The sequence below is a fragment of the Trichosurus vulpecula genome, chromosome 2 (genome assembly GCF_011100635.1).
Source record: "Trichosurus vulpecula isolate mTriVul1 chromosome 2, mTriVul1.pri, whole genome shotgun sequence".
In the NCBI taxonomy this organism is placed as follows: domain Eukaryota; kingdom Metazoa; phylum Chordata; class Mammalia; order Diprotodontia; family Phalangeridae; genus Trichosurus; species Trichosurus vulpecula.
Genome location: NC_050574.1, coordinates 375768243 through 375795209, shown reverse-complemented (window position 1 = coordinate 375795209; position 26967 = coordinate 375768243). Strand labels below are relative to the sequence as shown.

At 37.1% G+C, this 26967-nt stretch overlaps 1 protein-coding gene across 1 annotated transcript in view; it reads right to left on the bottom strand.

The window, feature by feature from the left end:
• The window catches only part of SIM2 (SIM bHLH transcription factor 2), a 90705-nt gene that overhangs the window by 47424 nt on the left and 16314 nt on the right, over window positions 1–26967 (bottom strand). The window contains exons 2-4 of the mRNA XM_036747800.1: window positions 23683–23765; window positions 18066–18155; window positions 11036–11144 (exon numbers count right to left, since the gene is read on the bottom strand). Of these exons, the coding sequence (XP_036603695.1) occupies window positions 11036–11144; window positions 18066–18155; window positions 23683–23765 (282 nt within the window). The remainder of the gene's footprint in view (window positions 1–11035; window positions 11145–18065; window positions 18156–23682; window positions 23766–26967) is intronic.

Sequence of the window (26967 nt, the reverse complement as noted above, 5' to 3'; positions counted from 1 at the left end):
AAATAAATGTTTTGATTCTTCTGCCTTCTACTTTGAGAGTTTCTTATATCCGGCGGTTCCGAACCTTTCAGACATGTTTATGATCCTCTTTGAGATTATAAACTCTGCCCTCCTGATACATTTGGCGTCACGAACAGGATCGCTAGGTATAAGATCTCTATTTAGAAGCAGAACAATTTCAGAGGAAGAGATGAATATCCCAGGATGGGAGGATCCATTTTATTCCTCCCTAGCAAAAGAATTGGCTAAAAAAGCTGGACCCTGTGAAAACTGGGAACCAAGGCTACGGAGAGGAGATCCTAGGGATTTGGAAAAGTGTTTACGAGAAGTTGGGATTCAGTCAGGGGCATCACTATCTAGGCAAAGCTGGATAGTGTTATCAGCCTACCGGCTAGTATACGAAAGATTGAGATTAAGTGAAAGACATGGGGGCACTCCTACCCCACAGGAAGAAGGGGAATCTCAGATAGCAGAAGACCAAACTGACTCAAATGAGAACTTTTCTATTAATGTGGCTAAGAGCAACAGGAGACCAAAAAAGCCCAGAGTGCATTTCAACCCAGCCCAGAAAGAGCCTGATTGCCTGCTTCATCCTAGCCATGGTGGCAGAGGAAGTGAGTGGGGAGAAAATGAGACAATGTTAGGGGCTGAGGCACAAAACACTACTGGGGTTCAGGATGTTCCTCACACAGAGAATAGGAGATGGTTAAATGATCAGACAAGGGCTCGACCCATACAAAGGAGGAAGACAGAAACCCGAGGTGAAGATTCAGTTACAAGGGAAATTCAGGAAGATTTCTCACCGCAAGAGGTCACAGATATTTTGAGTAGATTCAGCCAAAGAATAGGAGAACCATTGATATCTTGGATGGTAAGACTCAGTGATCAAGGGGCCGGTGGAATATCAGTAGATGGGACAGACTGCATGAGATTCATAGGTATCAGCCATGATCCTCTAGTTCAACAAGCTTTTAGGGAACATCATCAGCAAGGAGATGGTGATAGCAGGACTACTCTGTTGGCATTAGCCGCTGTGGGATGCAATAAGAGATATGCTACTGATTCTATGTGGCCCACTGAGCACAGACCCTGGTATTCACTTAGAGATTGTATCATGAGACTAAAGGAGGAGGTAATGAAGACTGCCATTATGACAGGAACTGCAGACAAATATTACAATGATTCAATGGAACTGCCTCATAGGAATTTAATAATTAGGACAGCTCCCCCTGCTTATAAACAACTAATTTTGAATTTATTACTTGGAGAAGTAGGGAGCCGTCTTACAACAGTGATAAATAAGATTTTACAGTTATATGACTTAGGTGACTGGGGAAGGGATAGATCTCCTCAAGAGAGAAGGGTGAATAACCAGCAAACTTGGCGCCAAAGGAGAGTAACAAGGAAAGAAATGTTTACTGCTTTATTGAGAGCAGGAGTAGGTTTTGAAATGATAGATGGAATTCCAACCAATGAATTATATAGAATGTACAGAGATAAAGGCCTTGATAACAGGAGAGATAGGGAAATCAGAACTGCTCCTGCAAATGCTACAGATGTTGAACCTTCATACCCAAGTGAATCACATGAAAGGGAATACTAGGGAACAGGCCAGGCCCCAGCCCAAATTAAGGAAATACACAGGCTGGATTGTAGACCTCACATTAACTTGACCATATATTGGAAAAATGGGTCAAGTACGGTAACTAAGGCATTAATAGATACTGGGGCCGAGGCCACCCTTATTTATGGAAATCCAGACAAGTTCAGCCATGGAACTCCTATTACCATCACAGGACTAGGAGGGACTGAAATATCAGCCAGACAAGTTAAATTGATGATGAAAATTGGACAGTTGCCCAAGAAAGAATATAGTGTGGTTATTGTGCCTATTCCCGAATACATCATTGGAATAGACATATTGAAGGGTATGACCTTAAATTTACCCGAAGGGAAATACCAATTTGCTGTGAGGAAAATGGGCATTAATGCAGTCCTAGTGGGGAAAATCAAGATGGATCCAATCACTTTGCCCGAACCTTCTAAAATAATTACTTTGAGGCAATATCGTGTGCCAGGTGGGCAAGATGAAATTGCCAACACTATAAGAGAATGTGTTGAGGCAGGAGTGTTAGTCCCTACAACTACTCAATGGAACAACCCTGTCTGGCCAGTCCGAAAGTCAGATGGAACATGGAGGATGACAGTAGATTATAGACAGCTGAACAAAGTGACTCCTCCCTTGTATGCTGCTGTCCCAGACACGGTTACTTTAATAGAGAGAATACAAAAACGTGAAGGGACTTGGTATGCAGTTATTGATTTGGCCAATGCCTTCTTTACAATCCCAATAGACCCCAAGCAATGGAATCAGTTTGCTTTTACTTGGCAAGGCCGACAGTATACATTTACACGCCTGCCGCAAGGATATATTCATAGCCCAACTATTTGCCACAGGATTGTAGCTGAACATTTGGATGAATTAAAGTTACCTGGTGTACAGCTTACACATTACATAGATGACATCATGATACAGGGAAAGAATATAAAGGAGGTGGAGGAGAGTTTAGCATTATTAATTGACCATATGAAAAGCAAAGGATGGGAAATCAACCCCGCAAAGGTTCAAGGGCCAGCTCAAACTGTAAAATTCTTGGGGATACAGTGGAATAGAGGACTGCGAGAAATTCTCCCACAAGCTCGACAAAAAATCCAGGATTTTCCCACCCCTACCAATAAGAAAGAGGCCCAAAAGTTCATAGGGCTGTTTGGTTATTGGAGACACCACATCCCACATTTGGGACAGATTTTAAAACCCTTGTATAAAGTCACCAGAAAGAAATATGAATTTGACTGGGGACTTGAACAAAGTAGAGCTTTTGAGGAAGCAAAGGCTGCTATTCAATTAGCTCTAGACTTATGGCCTATGCAAAATGGGCCAGTGGAGTTACAAGTGACTGTACAAGATGACTATGCAAATTGGAGTCTGTGGCAAAAACAACAAAGCCGAAGTGTACCTTTAGGCTTTTGGTCAAGGAAACTGCCCTCATCTGGAGTGCAATATACACCTTTTGAGAAGCAGCTGTTAGCTGCATATTGGGCTTTAGTAGAAACTGAGCAACTAACTCTGGGTCATGAAGTGGTATTAAGGCCTGGAATTCCAATTATGACTTGGGTAATGAGTACCCCAGCTTCTCACAGAATTGGACATGCACAAGAGGCAAGCATAATCAAATGGAAGTGGTATATTCAGAATAGGTCCAGAGCAGGCAAAAATGGAGTTTCTGCTCTACATGAATCTGTGGCGAACATTGATACTGAGAGCAATGAAAAGCCCCTTGAATCTAAGCAACAGATGGTACCATCCTTAGTGAAATGGAATAATGGATATGACGGACTAAATGAAGAACAGAAGAAACATGCTTGGTTTACTGATGGGACAGCAAAATATTTAGGACAGAAGAGACATTGGAAAGCAGTAGCCTATAACCCCTGTACAAGGAGAACTCTGGAAAGTTCTGGGATAGGTGGAAGTAGCCAATATGCTGAACTGATGGCAGTGCATCAGGCCATCAGAGCAGAGAAAGGAGGACAGTGTCATATATTTACTGACTCGTGGGCGGTAGCTAATGGATTAGCTACGTGGATGCCTATATGGAGGAATCAGAATTGGGAGATTCATGGCAAACAAGTTTGGGGTAAAGAGTTATGGGAAAATATATGGGACATGTCTTTGGTTACAGATCTGTCAGTTTTTCATGTTGATGCTCATGCAACCCTGACCACACCAGAACGTGAATACAATGCACATGCGGATCGACTAGCAAAGATTGCTACTGAATGTATTGTCCCTACTCCGACTCCAACTGATGACCCAGCCTTAGCAAGATGGGTCCACCAGACTGCCGGCCATTTAGGGGTCCAGGCCACCCATCGATGGGCACAGGATCGAGGTATCAGTATTTCTCATGCGTTGTTAAAACAAATAACAGAGGAGTGTTGTATATGCCAATTAGAAAAAGAACGAACTCTTCCTAGGATAGTTACTGGAGAAATAGCAAGGGGAAAAGTTCCAGCCCAAATTTGGCAGATAGATTATATTGGCCCACTACCCCAGGATAAAGGATGTAAATATGTATGTACGTGTGTTGACACCTATTCAGGTGTACTAGTGGCTTGTCCTTATAAAGACGCAACTCAGAAAAACACCTGTAAAACTTTAGATATTGTAAGTTTATATTATGGAACCCCAATGCAGATTCAAAGTGACAATGGGTCACATTTCAAGGGCAAAGAAGTGAAAAGATATTGTGTGTTGAATAATATAGAATGGATATATCATATTCCATATTACCCACAAGCATCTGGGCTAATTGAAAGAATGAATGGATTGTTGAAAGAACAGCTGAGAAAATTAAGCTCAAATAATTCATATCGACATTGGAAGGATAATTTGTCTATTGCCTTACGTAATTTGAATAATAGACCCTTAGGGGGGAGTACACCTCTAGCCAGAATGATGACCCCAAATCTGCAGATCAGAGAACAGCAAACATGTGAGATTCAAAACATTGAATTTTGGACTGTGAGGGAAGATGTCCCACTACCAAGTCCAGGAACACCTGGTTCAGCAGGATATGATTTACATTGTATAGAGAATTTTAGGTTAAATAGGAAAGAGATAAGAAAAACCCCTACTGGAGTATGTATGAGAATCCCCAAGAATCATCTTGGATGGATATTACCTAAACCAGGATTAGCGGCTCAAGGAATACATGTATTGGCTGGAGTGATAGATTCTAATTATCAAAAAGAAATTGTTGTGACACTCCAGAATATGGGTAAAAAACCTGTACAATTTTGTAGAAATGATAGGATGGTTCAAGTCATTATTATCCCCTGTGAAAAAATACCCTTTGTGAAAACTGACCCTCCTCCCAAAATAACTACTAGAGGGGCAAAAGGGTCTTGCTCCATTGATAGAATAAAGTCAGGAGCTAAGGTATGGGTAAAACGGAAGCCAGATGATATTCCAAAGGCTGCAGAAGTTATAGCCCATGGGAAGGACAACACTGTAACAGTTGTTTATTCAGGGGAAAATAATTACCAAATCGTACCCCTGAACCATATATTTTACCGTGAATAGGTTATAATAATAGATTCACAGACTATTCTTTTTGTCCTTTGTTTTGGCTAACCTTGTTGCTAGTTTTGTTTCCTTCAGGCTTAAGCACCCTGCACTTTCCGGTGACTGCCTAAGCATGTAGCATTCTTGGAATTCCTGCCAGCTCGTTAAAGAAATGACCTCTGGAATGGGACTTTTTGGGGGCAGGGCCATCTCTACATCCAATTTCAGCATGAAGAAGCTATGGAAAATGAGACCTTCACCCCTCACTCCAAGATTTTGAGCCCCAATCGTTCAAGGGGGGTGGAAATGATGATAGTGTTCTGTTTACTTATTTTGTGTTATCCTTGCTGTGTTGTTTTATTGTTATGATATTATTGATCCTATGTAATGGATATAAGGATTTAGGGGTGGACATTTGAATTATTAATAATTATTTTGGGGATGATTGATTGAAGAGATTATCTTGCTGGGACCTAGGGGTGGATCGCATTTGAATCGTTAACCAATGTTTGGGAATGTCACTGAATGATATGTTTTGCTTTATAATGAATGATATGTTTTAGTTTCCTTTGTAATTGGATCACAATGTATGTTCTAGGATACATGGCTGATTAGATTATGTATCCTATAACAAGGGGTGGAGTGTAACCAGAATGGCCTTTGTTTTCTTTGAATGACTCAGCTTACCTCATTGAGCCTCTGGACACTGTGGCTTGCTCTTCCGGGGCAGGAGGCCCGGGGAGCATGCCGGGAAGCAGACAACTTCCTGTGTGATGAGTCATGGGGCTGGCTGAGGGGAGGTGTTAATGTCTATGCTAGGGGGAGGGGCCAACTCAGGAACCAATCGGCCCTGGTCATTTGGGCGGAGCTTGATGATGTCAAAAACCCTATAAGAGGGGAGAGGACAGCTTGAAGATTCTCTTTTCCTTTTCCGGTTGGAGCCAGCGACAGTTACATCGTCAGTTACAGCGACAGTTACATCGTCAGTTACAGTTGCAGCTTCAGTTACAGACACAGACACAGCTGAGGCAGGAGCTGCCAGTAGCAGAGCTGATCTACGGGAGGAAGCTGAACAAAGACTTCAGGCCAGTGGGTAATCTTATTACCATCGAGGGGGAAGCATGATTTTGCTTTACGCAATCATGCTTCTCTGTAGCCTCCTGGTTACTCTTGCAAGGCGTACTTATTGGGCCTGGAAGATTTTGATCAACATATCAAAATGGGGCTTCTGGTTCATGGGTTGGTTACTGTGGAGCCTAAATAAATGTTTTGATTCTTCTGCCTTCTACTTTGAGAGTTTCTTATATCCGGCGGTTCCGAACCTTTCAGACATGTTTATGATCCTCTTTGAGATTATAAACTCTGCCCTCCTCATACACTCACTTGAATCCAATTCACTTGCAAGTCAAGACTTCACCTTTCTGATGTCATCGGTCCTCTTCAAGAACGAAGGACAAACAACTGTGAACCAGCAAAGCTTCCCAGTAACTGATAGAGGCTGAGTACCACAGTAGCCTACTGATGCTCAGACTCAAACCCAGACCAGGAATTAGCAGAGTTCAGACCAGGAAAGCAGCGATCAGACTTTCCCAAGGATCAGATCACTTCGAAAACATTGAAAGCTTGTCCCTGAACTGTCCCTAAGAACCTAGAATAACATAATACTCAATACTCCAAGAGTATAGCAACAAGACCAGTCCAGACCCATGTGCAGAGCCTAGTCCTAAAATAAATTTCAAAGTCAGAAAGTAGATTGGGAGAATGAGCAAACAAAGAAACAAAAAAGAATCTCACCACAAAAAGCAATTATGATGACAAGGATGCTCAAGACACAAACCCACAAAAGTATCTGCCAGCAAAACCTCAAAGAAAAACCTGGCTTAAGCAAAAATTCTAGAAGAGATGAAAGAGGAGTTTCAAAATGTTTTTATAACTGAAATCAGAGTGCAGGAATTAAAAAATAGAAAAGAAATGAGAGCTAGCAGAGAGTGACTTGGAAAAAGGAAAAAAAAGCTTAGAAAAAGAGGTACAAAATCTTGCCTAAGCAACAAATTCCCTGAAAATTATAATGGGCTAGGTAGAAACCAATAACCCCACCAAACAAAATGAAATATTTAAATAAAATTAAAAGACTTTAAAAATAGAAGAAATTATAAATTATCTCATAGCAAAAACCAGAAAACATATTGAGAACAAAAATTTAAGAAGCATTAGATTGAAGCCATGAAAACCTTGAAACCTGCAAGCAAATGATCAAAAAGAGCTTAGACATCATATTTCCAGAAATCTTAGGAGAAAACTGCCCATATGTCTGCGAAACAGAGTTAAAATGGAAATAGAAAGAATTCATTGGTCACCTCCTGAAAGAAAATCTCAAAATAAAAAAATTATAGCCCAAATCCAGAGCTTCTAGGTCAAATTAAAAAAAAAAATACAGCAAGCAATCAGAAAGAAAGAATTCAGCTACTCAGGAGCCACAGTCAGAATCACACATAATTTATCAGCTACCATCATAAAGAAACGGAGAGCTTGGAATATAATATTCCAGTAGGTAAAGGATATAGTCTTACAAGCCAAGGATAACTTAGCCAAAAAAACTTTTAAATGAGACAAAGGACATTCCTGTTGAAAAGACCAGAGCTCCTTAGGAACTTAGAAATTAAAACACAAGAGTTAGAGAAAGATATAAAGATAAATAAGAATGAACAATGATAAAAGACTAAATAAGTATAAATCGCTCACACTTTAATACGGAGATGTGATGTGTGTGTCCCCTCTGAACCCTACATCATAAAGGGTCATAGAGGGAATCTAATTAGACAGAAGGCTCGGAAGTGGTTCTATTATGATGATAATAGAATTATAATATTAAAAGGAGAATGGAAAGAGAGAAGAAGAGGAATATGCCAGGGTGGGGGAAGGAAAAGGAAAGTTAGGAAAAGTTATCTTACATTAGGATATTGATAATACATGCATACTTTTTATATAGAGCGAGTAGTATGAGACATATATATGTATATTTTATATATGTGTGTGTATGCATATATGCGTGTGTGTCTCATTTTACACACTCTGAGTTCTTCACCTCTCTTTTAAGAGGTAGGTAGCATGTGTCATCATCAGTCTTCTAAAATAATGGTTAGTTATTAGGCTCATTAGAGTTTTTAAGTCTTTCAAAGCTATCTTTACAATATTATTATACATAAATACATATATAATATAATATAACATATAAATAAATTATTCTCCTGGTTTTGCTTACTTCACTCTGTATCAGTTCATACATGTCTCCCTAGTTGCTCTGAAACCATTCTCTTCATCATTTCTTTAAGCACAATAGTATTGTATTACATTTATATACAACAGATTGTTCAGCCCTTCATCATTCACCAATTGATGGGTACCCCCTCAGATTCCGATTCTTTGCCACCTTAAAAATAGTTATAAATATTTTTGTACATCCTTGGTTATAGTTTGTTTTGCTTAGGATTAATTCCTTCCTTAATCTACTGTATATAAATACATTATATATATACATGTATGTACATATATGCACGCATATATTATATATGTGTATATAGGTATATGCATATATTTGTTTTTAGAAATGACTAATGTGGCAATTTGCTTTGTTTGATTATACATGTTTGCAACAGGGATTTTGTTTTTCTTTTATTCTCAATTGGAGGAAGAGAAGGAGGGTTTGTTGGTGATTGAAAAAAATAAAATTTAATTTAAAATAATAAATTCTTTTAAAAGCATTAAGCCTCTATGAAGGTAAAGGGAAAACTATTTAGGGAAATAGCAAAATTTTAGTACTGAAAACTACACCATGGGTTTTTTCCTGAGATGCCTGTGCTCTTTATCCAACTTTAAATAAACCTACAGTGAAAGAATGAAATTCATATTCCATGCTCCATCCCATCCCTCATTTTTCAAGAAAATATTATTGCTTCCATTACCGTAAGTTATATTAATGGATACATTTTATTTTCTAAGTACTTTGGAATTACAGATGCATTGATTAGAGAGGTACTTCTCATATTACCCCATCTATTCATCTATATCAAGGAAAGAATACAGTTAAACTCTCTCAAGGCAGCTGTCTGTTCTGTTCCACAAAATCTATATATAAATATACACATTCTTGGTAACACCCTATCCATCCTCTACATAGCCACCCGTGATTTTCGTTAAGGGTGAGTCTGATCATATCTCTCACACACACACACACACACACACACACACACACACACACACACTCAAAATCTCTCTCTCTCCCTTTCAATGAACTCCATTGATTCCTTATTACCCCTGGGATCAAACATAAACCCTCTGTCATTTAAAGCTTTCCAAAACTTGGTTCCTTCTACCTCTTTGGTCTTTTTATATGTTAATCCTCTCCACTCACTCTTGGATCCATCTATACTGTTCAACTTATTCTTCTCTCAAAATGCTCCATTCCTTATTTACATGACTCTTCACAGGCTTTCCTCCGTGCCTGGAATGCTCTCTGTTCTCACCTCACCCTCTTGGAGTTCCTTGTTTTCTTCAAAACTTGGCTTAGGAATCATCTTCTGCAGGAGGCCTTTCCTAGTCCACACCAGCTTTAAGTGCCTTTCTTGTGTCTATTTTGTATATGGTTTGTTTATGCCTATATATGTACATGTTGTATCCCCATTAGAAAGTATGGTTCTTGAAAGGAAGGACTATTTCCATTTCATTTTTGCTTCCCCAGTGTATAATGCTTAATAAATACTTGTTGATTGATAGATCCTGGTACTGTCTAACAATTATTTCTTGAATTCCTATGTAAGCAGGCAAATCCTAAGGTTCACAGGCTTCTTCCTGTGAGAATATAAGGTTTAAAATATCACCAGTTTAACTCATTTTTTATTCTCTCCTCCTCCAAACCAAAGATATATGTTATGTTTGTAGCATTTTAGATTCCTTCCAAGTCATCAATCAATAAATTGAGTACCTACTGTGTGCCAGGCATTGTACTTAGTTCTGGGGATAAAAAAGAGGCAAATGACAGTTCCAAGGAGCTCACAATCTAATGGGGAAGACAACAAGCAAGGCAATATGTACAAGTAAGCTACGTATAGGAAAATAGGACATAATTCAAAGAAGGAAGGCCACTAGAATTCTGAGAAAGCCTTCCTGTAGAAGATGAGATTTTAGTTGATCCCTAATAGATTTTATATGACCGTGCAGTCATCATCTAACCAGTCTTGTCAGGAGGAAACAGCAGAGCCAGAAGACACCTTTTCTAACTGCTGTTGAGCCTCGTCTGATAGATTCATGAAGTTCCTTGTTTGAGCATTATGTTTCACTTAGAGATCCACGTAGTGAGAGACTGATCCGCGAACAGTGATTAGGTATACTTTGCATTGTTGGACTGACACATTTATTTAAAAGCGTCTACCTTTGTCCCTGGAGTATATCTAATCAGGTATAATAAATAATGATATTTGCCCATAATGGATCCTGACCTTTTGGACATCTTTGGAATTAGGACTAAGCCCCTAGTCTTGTATTTATATACCCATGTATTCCCCAGAACACTGGGAGGTGATCTCATATTTTTGGCTATTTGGGCATATCATGTCCTCTTGGTATAATGTAAGCTCCTTGAGGGAAAGGATTCACTTTTATATTTTATAAATAGTACCTAGTACAGGGTCTGGCATGTAAAAGGTAATTAATAAATGCTTATTGACTAACTGATTGGTCAGAGATGGTCTCTGACCTGGTGTTTGAATTGTTTTCATTGAGCTGGTATATGCTACCCCTTCAGAAAGCACTAGAAGAAGAAGAGCTGACAGCTAATATTAGAAGTATACTTATCTCGGCATGTTTTCATTTTGGTTTCTTTCCCCCTTTGACAGTCCTTTGAGATAATACCTTGTAAGAGATGATGATGAAGAGGCTGGTGAGCAGCAAGAACAGCTGTCATCTCATCATGGTCAGAAGGATGGATGTACTCGTAAATACTATTGCCAGTGAGTTCCACCTGTCACAGAAGTACAGCATCAGAGGGTGCACATGGTCTTTTTCCTTTATTAAAAATTTCTTCAATGGAGATGGTTTGTGCAATTTTCATAGGTTCATAAGCCACATTACCTACAGGATTTAAGGGGACTCTCCAGTTACAGACAGCTTTCACCATATGATAGTGTTTTCCTCAGGCACTGACCATTAAACTACTAGTGCATACTAACACATAAGAGGTTTGATGGGGATTTCTGAGTTAAGCCTAGAGGTAAGAAATTCTTAGTAGGGAGAAGGGGGATGTACAAAAATGAGCACAATTCTTCTAGCTTATCCACAAATATAAATGTTTTCTATGGATTCCATAATCACTTCTTTCTGATGAGAGCCCTAAAAGTTAAGGTTTATTATTGTTCTATACATATCTATCATCAAGCTCTCAGAAAAAGATGAAAATATACATTTTTTTCACTGGAAACTTAAGAAAACATTAGGGAAGTTCCATAATGAACATCCGACATGCAAACTACCAATTCATCTGAACGCCAATTAAAGTACTGAATAAGCATGTAGAACTAAGACCAGGACTGATTCAGAAGGATTTAATGCAGACTTCTGCTTCTCTAAGGAATTTTTCTTTTTCTTTTGCATTGAACCATGTTCCATAGGCACACCCAAGCCTCTTTTATCAGTGTGTCACTGTTCTGTCCAATCAAACATTAACAGTGTTAATTCCATTGCTCTGAACTGATTGGAGCATACCTGGATATTTGCAAGTTCTTTCTATTTTGGGTCCATTCTAAGTATGGTTTTATAGCCATCATAAAATCTTATAAGCATTTTCTCTGCTAAATGCCAGAATAGTCTATTTGCTAATGTTGTTTTCCCATAATCGGCCACTAGCTATTTCCAGTTGTGCTGAATGTGCAGATAAAACCTACACTAGAAACTTCATCAAAGCAAGAAGTTACTGCCTGGGCAAGGTTAGGCTGCACTGTGTTTCTCGAAGTAACTCTTAATCAACAAGATAGAACTGAAGTCTTATTCTTGGCCATTGAAGGTGTAAGTTGTAGCAATTTTACACCCATCTGACAAAGATGACAAATGAGGGAAATGATGAATATGAGAGGGGTACACTGCAGAACCCTATCTCTGGTCCAGACATTTTGGAAAGCAATTTGGAATTAAACTTAAAAAGTTACCAAACTGCTCATGCCCTTCAACCCAGCTATACCACTACAGGGTCTATAACCCAAAGAAATCAAAGAAAGAAGAAAAGAATCTTAATGTACAAAAAAAATTATAGCAATTTTTTTTATATTAGCCAGAAATTAGAAGCTAAGAGTGTGTCCTTCTGTTGGGCAACGGCTAAATGAATTGTGGTATATGAATGTAATGGAATATTACTGGGCCATGAAATAGACAGTTTCAGAAGAAACTCAGAAGACCTTTATGAACTGATGAAGTGGCATGAACAAGGAGAATGAAAATAATTTATACAGCAACAACAGGGTTACTCATTTCTTCACCAGGGCTTTCAAATCCTTGGTAATACAGAACAGAAAGGCAGGGGAAAGGTGAAGTAATGTAACCTACTGTACTCAATTGAGCCAATTTATCCACTTGCTAAAATGTAAGAATTGCATTTTTATTCTCATATATATTTAGTTGTCTATCCTGCAAAATAACCTTGTTCTTAATATGGCTTTTACCATTCTATTTTCTGATTATTCATGGAATATTTCTTCTTAATACTATGCAAACAGAGCAACAGAAAGAATTGGATTACAGAAATCTAACCCCTACCAGAACCGATCCCATCCCCCATCTCCTTAACCTGGTTTTCCACTAATGTGCCAACTAAACATTTACCCACATTAAGAGTTTGGGCATATTTTTTCTTCTAAATGAAATACCACAAATTTATACTGTTTAAGTTAATAATGTATGTTTTCATAGACATTTGGCCAAATCAGAACATTTTCCTCCTCAGGAAGGGAAATAATCATTATTATTTAAGCTTAATAGGCTTAAATGGGAGACATTAGATTAGGAAAGAGTAGTATCAGAGAATGAATAAGGGTAGTTGCCTTAAAAATAATCCACAGAAAGAACACACACGTACAAAAAACCTCAAAATAAATATAACCAAATTATAGAGATCAAGCATGATGATGTAAAAAAATCAATAAAACTTAGTTTAAAAATAAAAAAATCATAATTTAAAATTCCTTACTTTAAAAAGAGGAAAACAAATTTATTAAAATGTTTATAACTTTTTACTAGCCATGATTTTCTCACATACATAAATATACTTTATACTGTTGTATACTGAATATACTGCTATATTTTCATATTAGTTATTATAATTGTGTTTTTAATTTTTGAAAGAAATATGAATGACTCATAATAAAAAAATTTATTGTCTTCATAAAACAGACCTATTTGTAACATTTTGATATCTATAAACCCCTATGGTACTACAAGATGAATTACTTTCCTACTAAGAGCTTTTAAAATGTTTAACAGAATAGCTTTTCTTCTTATGAAGAAAATTATAAATTTGGAACTTAGTTAATATATTCTGGGTCATGTTTGGGAAGGAGAAACCAATCTGGTATACTTAAAGCACAGATTGTTTTACTGTGGGTAATTTTGCAAATTAAACATTTGTAAATTAAATGGTTTTGGTTACAGATCTTAAGTCCTATGTAGAAATAAAAATAAAACTTTATCCTCCCTAACCTACCATTGAAAGTGAAAAGGATTGGCTGTGGTTCCATCTGGCCCACTGGTTTAAAAAAAATTGTGCTTATTGTAATGATTTTAAATATCAGACTTCATGTGTCATATAAAATTAGTGCAAGCATATAGAACGTTTTTATATACATGTAAGTAATACAATTAAACATCTATATCAGTTTGAAAGGGTGTTTTATTGCATATAATTCTGCGAGAAAATATAAATCACAAAGACCCTTTAAAAATGCTTGGGGGAAAGATGCGCAAAGAACGTAGAGTATGTTCCTCTACATAGAATAGATACGAGGTTTGTTTTTTCCTTCAAATGTAACTTAATTACATTAGCAAAGGGACCATGAAACTAAATCTAAATTCATATGGCAAAACATTCCTATTTATCCCCTAAAGAAAAAAATATCCTACATATTCCTAATAATATATCCTACATAATCCTCATATCCCATTTATCCCCTAAAGAAAAAAAAAAGTACATCTGGCTTTTCCAATTCAGAAGCTTGAGTTGTGTACACAGAACTTATGCTGAAGTGACCTACCCTTCATTCTGGATACCTCACTATAGGTTTTTGGTACCAGAGTTTGATAATGGGATTATTTTTGTTTTCTAATTTAAAAATAAAAGCAACCATATAGCCATATGGAGTAAACTGCTCTTTCCAAGCTTGTAAGAAGTGCCTTTTTAAAAATATGTCAATTTTTGGTAAAAGAAATTGCATCTACCTCTTCAAGATACAGAATTATTATCTGGACAATTCAGAGTTATCTATTTAATTGAAGTAAAAATACGAGCCTTCTCTTCCTTGGCTGATTACTGCCTCAATTTTCTGATCAACAATTAGTGTCTAACTTTTTTATTATATTTCAACTCTATTTTCAAAAACTACAAAAATAAGTATTTTAAAGTTATAATATATAATATAAAGTTATAATATGTAATATAATATAAAGTAATAATTAGTACTCAAAGGCCCTTTTCAATAAATTAGTCCATCAAAATACTCCTTTTTCTTTCAGAAAAATTTTCTCTCTAGTAGTGGATAGTATTTAACAAACATTTATATGGAGTATAGGACAATGATTTAGTTCACGCAAGATTGTTATGTTGATTTTAAGTGGCCTTGCTTCTCAAATCAGTAAAACAACTGGTCTCAAAATACATAGAACCAACCTCACTGATTTCCCCCCTCCCTTACCATCTACCTAGGTAACTAGATGTTTGACTAACATGACAATTTGACCAAAATAGTGTAACTAGGAGTCATTCCTACATAGACAGAGCCTATTGCTTCTACTATTGAGGGACATATGGATAGAAAATTTTGAAGAAGTTGAAGAGTTTAATTGAAGGAGATTTTTTTAATCATCAAAGAGGGATATTTGTAAATAGAAAGTCAATAGAACTTCAGATATTGACCAAATGTTCTAACATATGAACAGGTGAAAATGTTTACAAAAAATAAAGAAGCGATAACAAGAGTGAGAGCATGAGACTGCCCAAAGAGAGAGACTGGGGGGGGAAGGGAGGGGAAAAGGGAGAGGAGGGAGGGAGAGAGAGAGAGAGAGAGAGAGAGAGAGAGAGAGAGAGAGAGAGAGAGAGAGAAAGAGAGAGAAAAGCATATATTATCCATTTGACTTCTAGTCAATGACATTTGTTCCATTTAAGAAAAGAACATAGAAATGAAACTCACATTTTGAATATTGGCTAGATTTCCTTATGAGGAGTTACTATAAACAGGAGTTAGCTTTTAAGAACTATTTGTTATAGATCATCTAGACAAACCACTCTGCTAGACTCCAAAAATACTAATGAAGAACTCACACCTGTCTTAAATTTTTTTACAGCTATATGCAGATATTCAGACAATCCAGTAGGAAAGAAAACAATTCAGTCAATTCACTAGTTGCTTTGTCTACACAAGGAAAATTTTTTTAAAAATTGAATATTTAAGAACTGAATTTATTTAATCAGATACTTGTTTTGTAATCTGAATCAGAAAAGTTCTTGCTTTTGTCAATCGTGACATGCTCTTTCATATTTTCTTCATATTCCAAGGAAATAGTTTACTTATTGACTGCATAGATCACAGATCTATGGAAATAGTGTATTTTATTCTGTCCACATCAGTCATATATGAAACACAGACACACATATATTTTTGTGCATGAATACATTTGTGGATGTGTACGTTTTTTTCTAAAAGTTGTTACCTGAAAATAAATCCAGCACAATGATGATAAATTATTTCTAGAAACATTTATGTTATTGGATAGGTCATAAACATTGAATTTGCTGGTCATTTAATTGGTTTGACTGTATTCCCCTGATGTCAAGACATTTGTTGTGAATTGGCTGAACTGGTTAGCAATCTTGGCATTATGTAAATGGTATATCCAGAAAGTAATATCTTTTATGCACCTAGAAGGTATTAAATACAGAACAAATGAGTGAACGAAAGAGAGAAAAGAAAGAAGGAAAGAGGAAGGAAGGAAAGAAAGAAAGGAACAAAGAGAAAGAAAGGAATGAAGGTAGGAACAAAGGAAGAAAAAGATGAAAGGAAGAAAGGAAGGAAGGAAGGAAGGAAGGAAGGAAGGAAGGAAGGAAGAGAGAGAGAACGAAAGAAATCCTAAGTGATCAAAAGACCTTCCCTTGGGTTTCAGAGAGAAAACTCCTGAAGAAGCACTCTCTGTCTTAGGTGAAGTAGAAAGTGCTGAATAATTAGAACTAGAGCCCAGTGGAAATTCAAAAAGTCACACTTTGGTGTTTACAGAGATCATAACCTCTTCCTATTTAAAATGTAATATTCTGTGGTATTATACCAAAGTGTTATATTACACTGAAGTGAGAAATATTAGCATCAAAGTGAAGCAGCAGCAAACAATGAGGAAAGCACCATTTTGGAAAGGAAACAGAAACTTAAAACAATTTCCATATTTCAAAGTGTTTTATGAGTACAATACACATCCACAAATATATTCATACAAAAAAAGGACACGTATAAATGAGTCAAAAATTTTTAAATAGCAATTTTTGAAGTATATTGACATAGGAGGAAAAGGAATATACCTAGATAGGAACAACCATGTCAAGGTTTTTTTCAAGTCGGTACTTTTTCAATTAGGAAATTCAAGTCACATTAATTGACATGTTTTATTTTGGTTTAACTTCATTTATACATTGATACAATGTTGGTAGCTCTTCTAGCTTCTTAGGTTTATGTTAGCAACCTAATTTCCTTTTTTGTTTCTTGCCAATTGCTTCACAAAGTATCCTGCTTTAAAAATTTTACAACTACGTTTCATCTTAGAGTAATTCTCATTCCTTACATTATGAAAAACACATGATTTTCATGATGATTATTTATAATAGTTAAATCATAGTATTATGAAAAGCAAGGGATTGGCTGGATCTTCCTGGCCAGAGTAAGTTTTAATCTCCAGACAGAATAAGTCACAAATTGAACTGAACACTGACCCTAGAATATGTTAAACTATGACTTAACAGTAGGAGACTTTATTTGCCATGTAGTTACTCTTTCCCAAGAAAGACAACATCTCTAAATATTCTGAAGCTAGTTCGCTTCTTGCTGGGCAAAACAGTGGTAAACTGAATTTTATGACTTTCTATCACAAGCACATAAAATGCTTCACTGAAAAGACCACTAAACTAGGGGGGAAAAACACAGGAAAAATTATCCTAAATTCCATGTGAACACTCATAAATCTACCCCTCCATTTTTTTTATTTCTCTCTCAAAAGCACATTTACCATAAAACTCATGTTCCACTTCAAACTTTTCTCTCTTTCATGGCAACTCACAGTATCGCATGCAATCCACAAAGTAAGGACTCAAAATCTCCCCTTTGTAATTTTTTTTTCCAGAGGTGTATAGCATTACCATATAAGCAGTCGGTTAAAGTTTCATACTGAATTTCAATACATGATTGAGTTTTGCAAGGATATGCTGGTATTAACCTCAAAGGAAAAAGAAAATAAAATATAATAGAAGAAAGGGTATATAGTATCTCCCCCACCCCCATACAAAACAATTGTGCAAAAGTAAATAAAGAGATCATTTATACAAAAAGAGCAGAAAGTTACACTTACCAATTTATGTGTTGCAGAATATTGTCAAAATTCATAGACAATGAATTTGATTTTTAGATGAAAATGGAATTACTCCTACCTGAGATAAGCCTAGATGTACAGAAGCTGTTTCAGATATATACATTATTTTGCCATCAGATGCTACCACAAAAACAAAGCCATCCAAGGTCTGTAAAAGAGAAAGATTCTGAGTAAAATCCAATAACAATTTAGGTACGTAAACTTTATATAATCAATTACATATATTTCTTAAATGTAAACCAGAACACTGTTGGTGCTGAGCACAATGCCATTTAAAGTTGTTATGATCCTTCCTCTTGAGTGGTATACTTTCTGAAAAAATAATTTTTAAACATTCTTGAATCTGCATCCACTGAATTTGTGCTTAATATTAGTGCATATTAAATGTGCTTTGCACAGAAGCAGTAGCTTTGCTTCTTCTACTGATTTTTTAAAAATCATTTATCACAAAGCCTGAAAAATATCATAAGAAGAAATCTAGCATCATAAAGACAATTTTATGTCGTAATTGGTAGGAAAAATTTGTACCACTTTGGCATACATTTAATTTTCAAGCATTCCCTAAATAATGCTTGATGACTATTTGTTACCCATTCTTTTGAATCATTTCTTTATTTTATTTTTTAAAAAGTTTTTAAAAAATTAAATAATAAAATGATTCTTTAAAAATTGAGTAATGAAGATGATTTGTCTTTTTAATGGATGACTTCTGGCTAATTATTTGCATGTTGAAATGTAAAAAGTAATAAGTAGAAAACTGGGAGTGAAAAAGATGCCTATTTCTGGAAAAGACTAAACAAATGAAATTTTAGAAATCACTGATTAAGCAGTTACCACTCCCTTCCCTTAAACCATTTCAAGGAAAAGTTATAGAAGTTTATAACAGAGAAATAAAAATATGATTACATATGTGAAGAATGGGGAAATGATATGTTTTAAAAAGAGAAATAATTTCTTAAGTACAAAGAATATATAATTGTTTTTATTTCTCCATTTGCATTTCAAAATTTCTGAACCAAAATAAAAGAATAACTAAGTTTTTCTTTAAGAGTGGAATATTCTGCCCTTCAATTTTTAAAAAAAAATCCAAATTAATTTGTGGCTTACAAATTCTACTTTTACCACATGTAATTAAAACTGTATTATGATTTGGCTTTTACCTCTATTTTGGAATATTAGCAAAAAATTAGTAGCAATATTGACATTTCAAAGGAATAGTTATATTCTGCTCTCGCAAATGCAGTTTTGCTTGAAATACTTTGTCAATTAGCCTATTGTAAAATTGACATTAACACTTCCATCATAAATGCTTCCTAGATGAACCTTGGCATTTCAAAGTATCAACTGTTGGAATAATTTTAAAATAAAGTAAGAAAAGTGTTGATGGATTTACTTGCATAATTTCTAAATAATTGCTTTGACAAAAATTCAACTGAATGAAAAAATAGCACATAGATTATTCTGTAGGTAGAAAGAGAAATGGTTGTTATTTAAATTCTCAAAGCCTGTAGTAATAATCAAATATGAATTTTAAAGACTGGTGTTGGTTTGTATGCTTACAAATCTCAGAATTATATAATTCACTGATGATACAATAATTCCATTTTCACCATAATCATTGTATCATTAATTGGGTGGAACTGTTTACTTGTAAAATTTTCATTAAAATTTATAGCATTTTGCCCTTGTTAGTGACATTTATAATATATATAAGAATAAAAATGTTAAAAATACAGTGTGTGTATTTTAAAGTGAGCTAATAATGAGTCGTGTGGAAGGGAGGAGATGTGGGAATGGCTCCAAGACAACCATTACCTAGCCCTGCCTAAATACATATTTACTTAATGTAATAAATACTATGAGTTTTGAATCTTTCCATGAAATTATCCCTTCCCCTTACACAAATTTAAAACAAATCAAACATGGGTACTAAGTGCAAAAAAAACCTTTTAGGATCTGCTTTTTTAAATGTCAAGATTATTGCCTGCCTGCCTAAACACCTGAAGTCAAACTATGCCATGAAACATTGGCACTTGAATTCTTATTCCCTGTTTTTGCGTTTAATTTAATTTACGTTTAATAGGATATAAGCAAAGCTAATTTGCCCTTATCCCAAGTTTCCTGAGGTTTGGTAGCTGTTGTTTCACTTTCAATAGTTAATATGTATGTATATATATGTGTATATGCATGTGTGTGTATATTTTAAGGTATAGAACAGCATGAAAAGTGAATTGTAAGCTAGTTTTTGGAAAACATTTTAAAATAGAATATACAAATTATGGGTTCAGAGAAATCTGAATCAAGCTGCTCATAACATTATAAGCAAACATTTTTAGATATTGAAACTCACCTACCTATTTGAAAATTCCAATGTTTTAAAATTTTCTCCTTGTCTTAATTGGGAGGAAAAAAATGTTCCGCTCACCATTCTTCACAAATTAATTGGATCTGTTAGATCACGATTACTTAATTTGGGAAAATTACAGGATTTAGAGTCAAGACATAACACAGCATAGGGTAGTATAGTTGGCTATCCCTTAGCTCCTGGAACCACAGAAGATTCCAAAGAAGAACTGGAATGGAAGTGAGGTGTTCTGTGTGAAGGCTACAAAAGTCTCTAAGGCTAACGTCAAACAAAAAAATTATCGCAACATATTGGTTCTGTCAGACATCAGCAGTGGGAGAAGGCTGCATTAAAACAAAGCAAATAAACCCTGGGATTGAATCTTAGATTTGTTATCTCTGTGACCTTGGGCACATTAACCTTTAAGAACAGCCTCTGAAAATGGGGTGAATAATTTGTGTACTATATAGCTCACCAGGGTTTTGTGAAGAAAGCACTTTGCAAACACTTGAAGGCCTGAAGAAATGTGAGTTGTTACATTATTAATCTGAATCTGGTTTCTTAATTTGTAAAATGACTGGGTTTAATAGATAATCACTACCTCAAAAATTCCAGGGTCATAAAGAATCATGAATCCTTTACAGAATCCTCTCTAAGCCTGTTTTTTTCTTCTGTAAAATGAAAGGGCTTGCAGTACTTAGCTTCAAGGGTTGTTGAAAGGCATATATGAGATGATGTCAACCTCAGAGTTATAGAAATATCGGTTCTTGTGGCTATTATTGTTGTGGTTATTATTTTTGTAGCTCCACGTCCCTTCCTGCCCCCTCTCCTACATGTGCATACTCACTGTACACTTTTTAAGTTTCAGTACCTAATTGTGGAACACCACTAATGGTTTATTCTAATACCATAAATGTTTCTACCTTGGAAGGCAGTGTGTGTCTGGGTTTAAGTGTACTGGGCTTAGTACAAGTACAAGCACAAGTGTACTTGGTCTGACCCTCACAGAGGAAGTCCCTGCCAACTTGAAGTGCCACTAGCCCCTTCATATGACATTGCTGCAAGCCCTTCACTATAATGGCTGGTTAAAACATTCTGGTAAGCAATTTGGAACTATACTGAATTAGGCCAGTACCTCAAAGAGGTCAAAGAGAAAAAGAACCCGAATGTATGTAGGTATACATATACATACATATTCATGGGCATATATCTTCTCCCCTTTTCTGTTTCCTTTTGTGTGTAGATTGTAGGCTCTTTGAGGGCAGGAACTGGCTTTCTTTTCTTTTATTTGCATACCTGGAGCTTAGCACAACACTCGGCACTTGGTAGACAATAAATGTTTATTGACTGACCGATATGTATACATATGTACATACATACATATACATGCCTTTATTTGTAGCAGCAAAGAACTAAGAAGGTGCCCATCATTGGCAGAATAGTTGAACAAATTATGGGACATAAATGTAATAGAATATTATTTCATAGTAAGATAGTAGTGACATAGTAGAGAGAGAACTGACCTTGGAGCCAAGAAGATATGATTTTGACAGACTGGCCATAGGACCCTGGGCAAGTTATTTAAACTCTCAGTGTTTCAGGCTAAGACTGTAAATTACGGAGAAGATGTAGCCCTGCATTGGTGGAAGGGCTTTCCTCACCTGGGAGTTCTCTACACTGATGAAATTATTAAAGAGTTTTTTAAAGTATTTATTTTTTGAAGTATTTATTGTTTCTCCCTCTCACTGCCCCCTCAATTGAATAATTAGAAATTAAAAATAAAACCCTCATAATATATGCATAGTCCAACAAAACAAACCCCCACCTGTCTAATTCTGTATTCTTATTCTGTCTTATTCTGTATTCTTAAGTCCATTACCTTTTTGTCAATAAAGTCTTTCAAAGACAGTTTTCTCTGTAATATTGCCATGGTCTAAATTATTCTCTCTGCTCACTTCACTATGCATTATTTCATAGAAGTTTTTCCAGTTTTCAGTAAAACTGTCCATTTTGTTATATATTCCATTATAGTCATAGACCACAATTTATTTAGACATTCACCTATAGGAAAGTACCCCCCTAGTTTTCTGTTTTAGACTAGTATGAAAAGAGCTGCTATAAATTTTTTGTCCTCTTGTCCTCTTTTATTTGATCTTTTGGAGGTATAGACCTAGTAGTGATATCAATGGGTCAAAAGGTATGCCCAGTTTAGTAAATTTTGGGGCACGGTTCCAAATTGCATTCCAGAGTGACAGGACCAATTTACAGCTCCAACAACAGGGCCTAAGCGTCTCTCCAAAATTTACCATCTTCAGTCACCTTTGCCAGTCTGGTAAGTGTGAGGCGGAATCTTAGAGTTGTTTTGATGTGCATTTCTCTAATTACTAGTGAGTTAGAGCATTTGTTTATGTGGTTGTTGATTCTTTTGAAAAATGTTTATTCATATCTGAAGGAACAGTTTCAAGACCAGTCTGGTAAGACTTGTAATAATTGATGTAGAGTGAAGTGAGCAGAACCTGGAGAGCAATTTTTACAATAATAACAACATTGCAAATAAAAACAAAACAACTAAGAAAGACTTAAGGACTTTCATCAATGCAGTGACCAGGATGTCTGGTAATCGAAATAAACATGCTACCCACCTTCCTAACTGAGATGTGAAGAATTCATGGTGCAGAATGACACATAACATTTTCATGGCATGGACAATATAGGGATTTGACTTTGCATATTTGATACAAAAGTGTTGTTTTTCTTTCCTTTTTTTAAAGGGGAAACTGGGAGGGTGGAGGAGGAATAGTGATAGGGTTAACAAAATAAAAAAAAGAAAGAAAAGTAAGAAAGGAAGGTCATTGAAGCATTTTAGAAATACAAAGAACAGAAGGAAGGTCAGTGGGAAACACTGGTAAGATAGCATTGAAAATAACATGTTGAATTTGTCATATACATAAAAGCAAATGGTAAGAAATACAGATTAGTGGTTTCCTTGCAACCTCCTTTTTCTGTCCTACTTTGTATATAGAAAAGTTTCTCTTTGTCTGTCTGTCTATCTATCTGTCTATCTATCTATCTATCTGTTAAGCTCAAAATAAAAAAAAAATGGCAGCTTGATTGCTTCCCAAAGCAGATGGAAGCTGATGGCCTTACAGAGCAGCTTGCACCCTGGGGCTCTCTCAGGTAGAGTACTGCTGCTGGAAGATGCTGCATTTGAAATCCTCAGACACAGGCAAACACGTTGGGTGGAGACGATTCATACATAACTCATTGAAAACTAACATTCACACCCTTCACCCAAACAGCGCCTCCCATGCCAGGTGCAAGCGAATTCTACCTGCAGCAAGTGAGATCCCAGTTCTTTAGCCACATTGTCCAGAGGTCCGATCTGACTCGGCTGTCCCCAGGCGTCTCCCAAACCTGAAAATCGGGGAAAGGAAAAGTAAAATTCAGATCGTGAAGAAGCCCAAGACTACACATGCACGTTTCCAAAATCCCACCAGTCTTTATATTGAAGCACAGGAAGTGAGTCCCTGAGCCACAAACAGATCCACCCCAGGTTTCTAAATCTGAAATGAAACAATCTGAATGGAGACAGCTGGCCTCCAGAGGCTGCTTCCCACACCATTTGGGTGGTCGTTTTCCTAGGGCCCCGGTTCCCACCCCTAGGCCAAACTAAAAAGAAAAGAGAAAGAATTAAAGTATATTCTATTGCATTTAATTTTGGGTGGAGATGGTGGATAGTGAGTCTGCCATGCCACATCTCCGTTTTTCCTCCGCTCTCTAGCTTCGCCCACCATTATCAGAACCAGGGAAAGCAGCCCATCGATCCCTAGCAGACTTTTTCACAGATCTGAAATTGTTGTTTCATGGTGGGGGCTGAGGGGTGGGGGGAGGTATTTGACACTAAATATTTCCTAAAATAGTTCACTTCCCTCTTCCCCACTCTCTCACTTTTCCTGCTTGGGACTTTGATTTTTTCAAAGAAGGAAAAATCCTAGGCGGCAAACGCCCAGCACTCTTTCCGGAAATCATTTTCCAGGAATTAAAAGTGGACTTTTCTTTCCCAGTTAGATTCCCTTCTGAACTCCCCTGTCATCAACAGGAACCCTGTCTTCTTGGACACAGTACCAACTTTATATTTCAGTTTTCCATCTCAGAGCCACTCTGAGGAAACGATTGCCCACTGATGTTGACTTCCTTGCCAGAAACTCACTGTTTGGGGGCAAAGGATTTCGCGGCCACACCGGCCAACATAACTCTCACACGCCTCCCTCTTACTACTACTAGGACCAGGACTAATGCCTATACTTTTGGTAACTTGTCCGCGGGTTGGTCTGCCCAACGGTTCAACCCTCGGTCAAAGATAATGGCCACTTTCTGCACTAGCCAAGGATGTGGCAGTAGGGGATGCGGATAGATGGCAGAAGTGGGTAGAGAACTTGGAAATAAAAAAGGGAGTTTTCAAGGAATACTACCAAAACATGGGGAACATTGGAGAATCTTAAGTCAGAACCTATGAACTTACACTGGGTTTGTGGGTGAGGGGAGTGGAGACGGAAGGAAGAAAAGGGAGGAGAGATGGAGGGGGAGGGAGAGAGAAAAAAGGGGAGGAGGAGGGAGAAAGGGGAGGAAGAGATGGGGAGAAAGGAAGAGACGAATGACAGATGAAGTCAGCGGAAAAGGAGGAAGAGAAAGGGTGAATGGAATAAGGAATCATCAGTCAGCTAATATTTCTGACCAGTATCTAATAACATAGGACTACCCTAACCACTGCCATTATCTAATTTACTAGAAGCAAAACTCTATTCTTCCCCTTTGGATCTCCAAAAGGTCCCCTCACTTGCAAAAAGCTCACCAGAAAAATGCATTTTTTTTTTGCTTTATGCTAATCCTACATAGCTACCCTTTCTCTTTCCCCAATTGCCAAGAGTCAGCAGCCTTATAGAGAACTTTGGGTTTTTCTTTGAACAGCCCCAAGAGAGAAGTCAGAGTTTCAAATATCAGCTCTTGAAAACAAGACGAAGTTGCAAACCCCAAGCAACTGAGATGGGGAGGCTAAGTGCAGGGCTGGTGACTCCTGACCTGATATAAAGGTCTTGATTAAGGACATGTCCTCCATTGTCCTCAACTGAGCATGTGCAAATCACAGTTATTAAACAAGAGTGAGGCAAGATAGGCCATTGTAGCAGTCCGGCATCTGGCCAGAGTGAAAGCGCAGCAGCAGAAAAGTTTGTGGCCTGGATGGTTTCCTCGGGCATTTTGGTTATCCGTCAAGGAAGAGAGAGCCCATTCCCCAAATCCTTGTCTCAGGTTCAAGCTTGCTGCCAAGCCTACTCTGCTTCCAGAAACTGTGCATCACCACCCATCCATACCCCTTCTTCCAGAAGAAGAAAGAAGGAGAGTTGTTTCAAGCAGAATGTATGTTGAAAATTAGGGCACGTCGATTGGGCTGAAGGAATCAAAATTGAAAGGTCTTTCAGGGCTTGATTGGGGAGAGGAATGAGCTTGTGTGTTCTAGATAAAGGCCTCCTCAACTGCATTTTCTCTGGATCCCCACCCTAGATATATTACTGCAGATCCAACTTACTTCCCTTCCCTTATTGTTGCTCAGTGACCCTGTGGACCATAGCATGCCAATACCGCCTTTCTTAGCAAAGATGCTGGAGTGGTTTGCCATTTCCTTCTCCAGTGGATTAAGGCACAGGTTAAGTGACTTGCCCAGGGTCACACAGCTAGTAAGTGTTGAGACTGGATTTGAACTTAGATCTTCCTGACTTCAGGCCCAGAGCTCTATCCACTGAACCACCTTAGCTGCCTCAAAAAAAAAAAAAAAAGAAAAGAAAAAAAAGAAAACTATTACTCTCTAAGAACCCATTGTTGTTAAGTTCTGTGTGACTGTATGTGACCCCACAGTCCATAGGGTTTTATTAACAAAGATACTGGAGTAGTTTGCCATTTTTTCCTCCTCTGCCTCTGTTGGGTAAATAGGGGCTAAATGAGTTACCCAAGGTCACACAGCTAGTAAGCATCTGAGGCTGGATTTGAACCTAGATCTTCCTGACTCCAAGCCTGGTGCTCTATCAACTGTACCACCTAGCTGCTTGTACCCTAGTGTGTCCCAGAGTGGATGTGTAGATTTCTCCTGATTCAAAAAAAATTCTTTTATGGAGCCACTTTTAAGTTGGAAAACAGTTGAGGGTTCAGTGAGCCGGGACAGGCACCAGATCAGGTGAAGTTTGGGCCTGCTTCTTTTTATTGCTTCACCCCTATTCTCTCAGCCTTCCCCAAAACTCAATCAATTGATCAATAAAATTTTATTAAGTGCCTACTATGTGCCAGGCACTGTGCTAAGTTCCTATTAAATTCTCTATACAATTACTGGACCATTTTCTTTCCCTGGAGAGGAGAGTGTCTCTCAGGCATCCTGCATTTAATAACTCAGAGGATTAAGGGGAAGTTTTGAAGAGGCCCTACTGCCATGAGTAAGTAAGAGGCAAGCTCGCCAGGGGTTGAAACAAAAAAAAAATCTGGATGCTGTTCAGCAAATAGGAATATTTAGGCACTTAACCAGATTTTTTTTTTTTAAAAAAAGGAGCATAATTTAGTTTGGCTTAGTTTG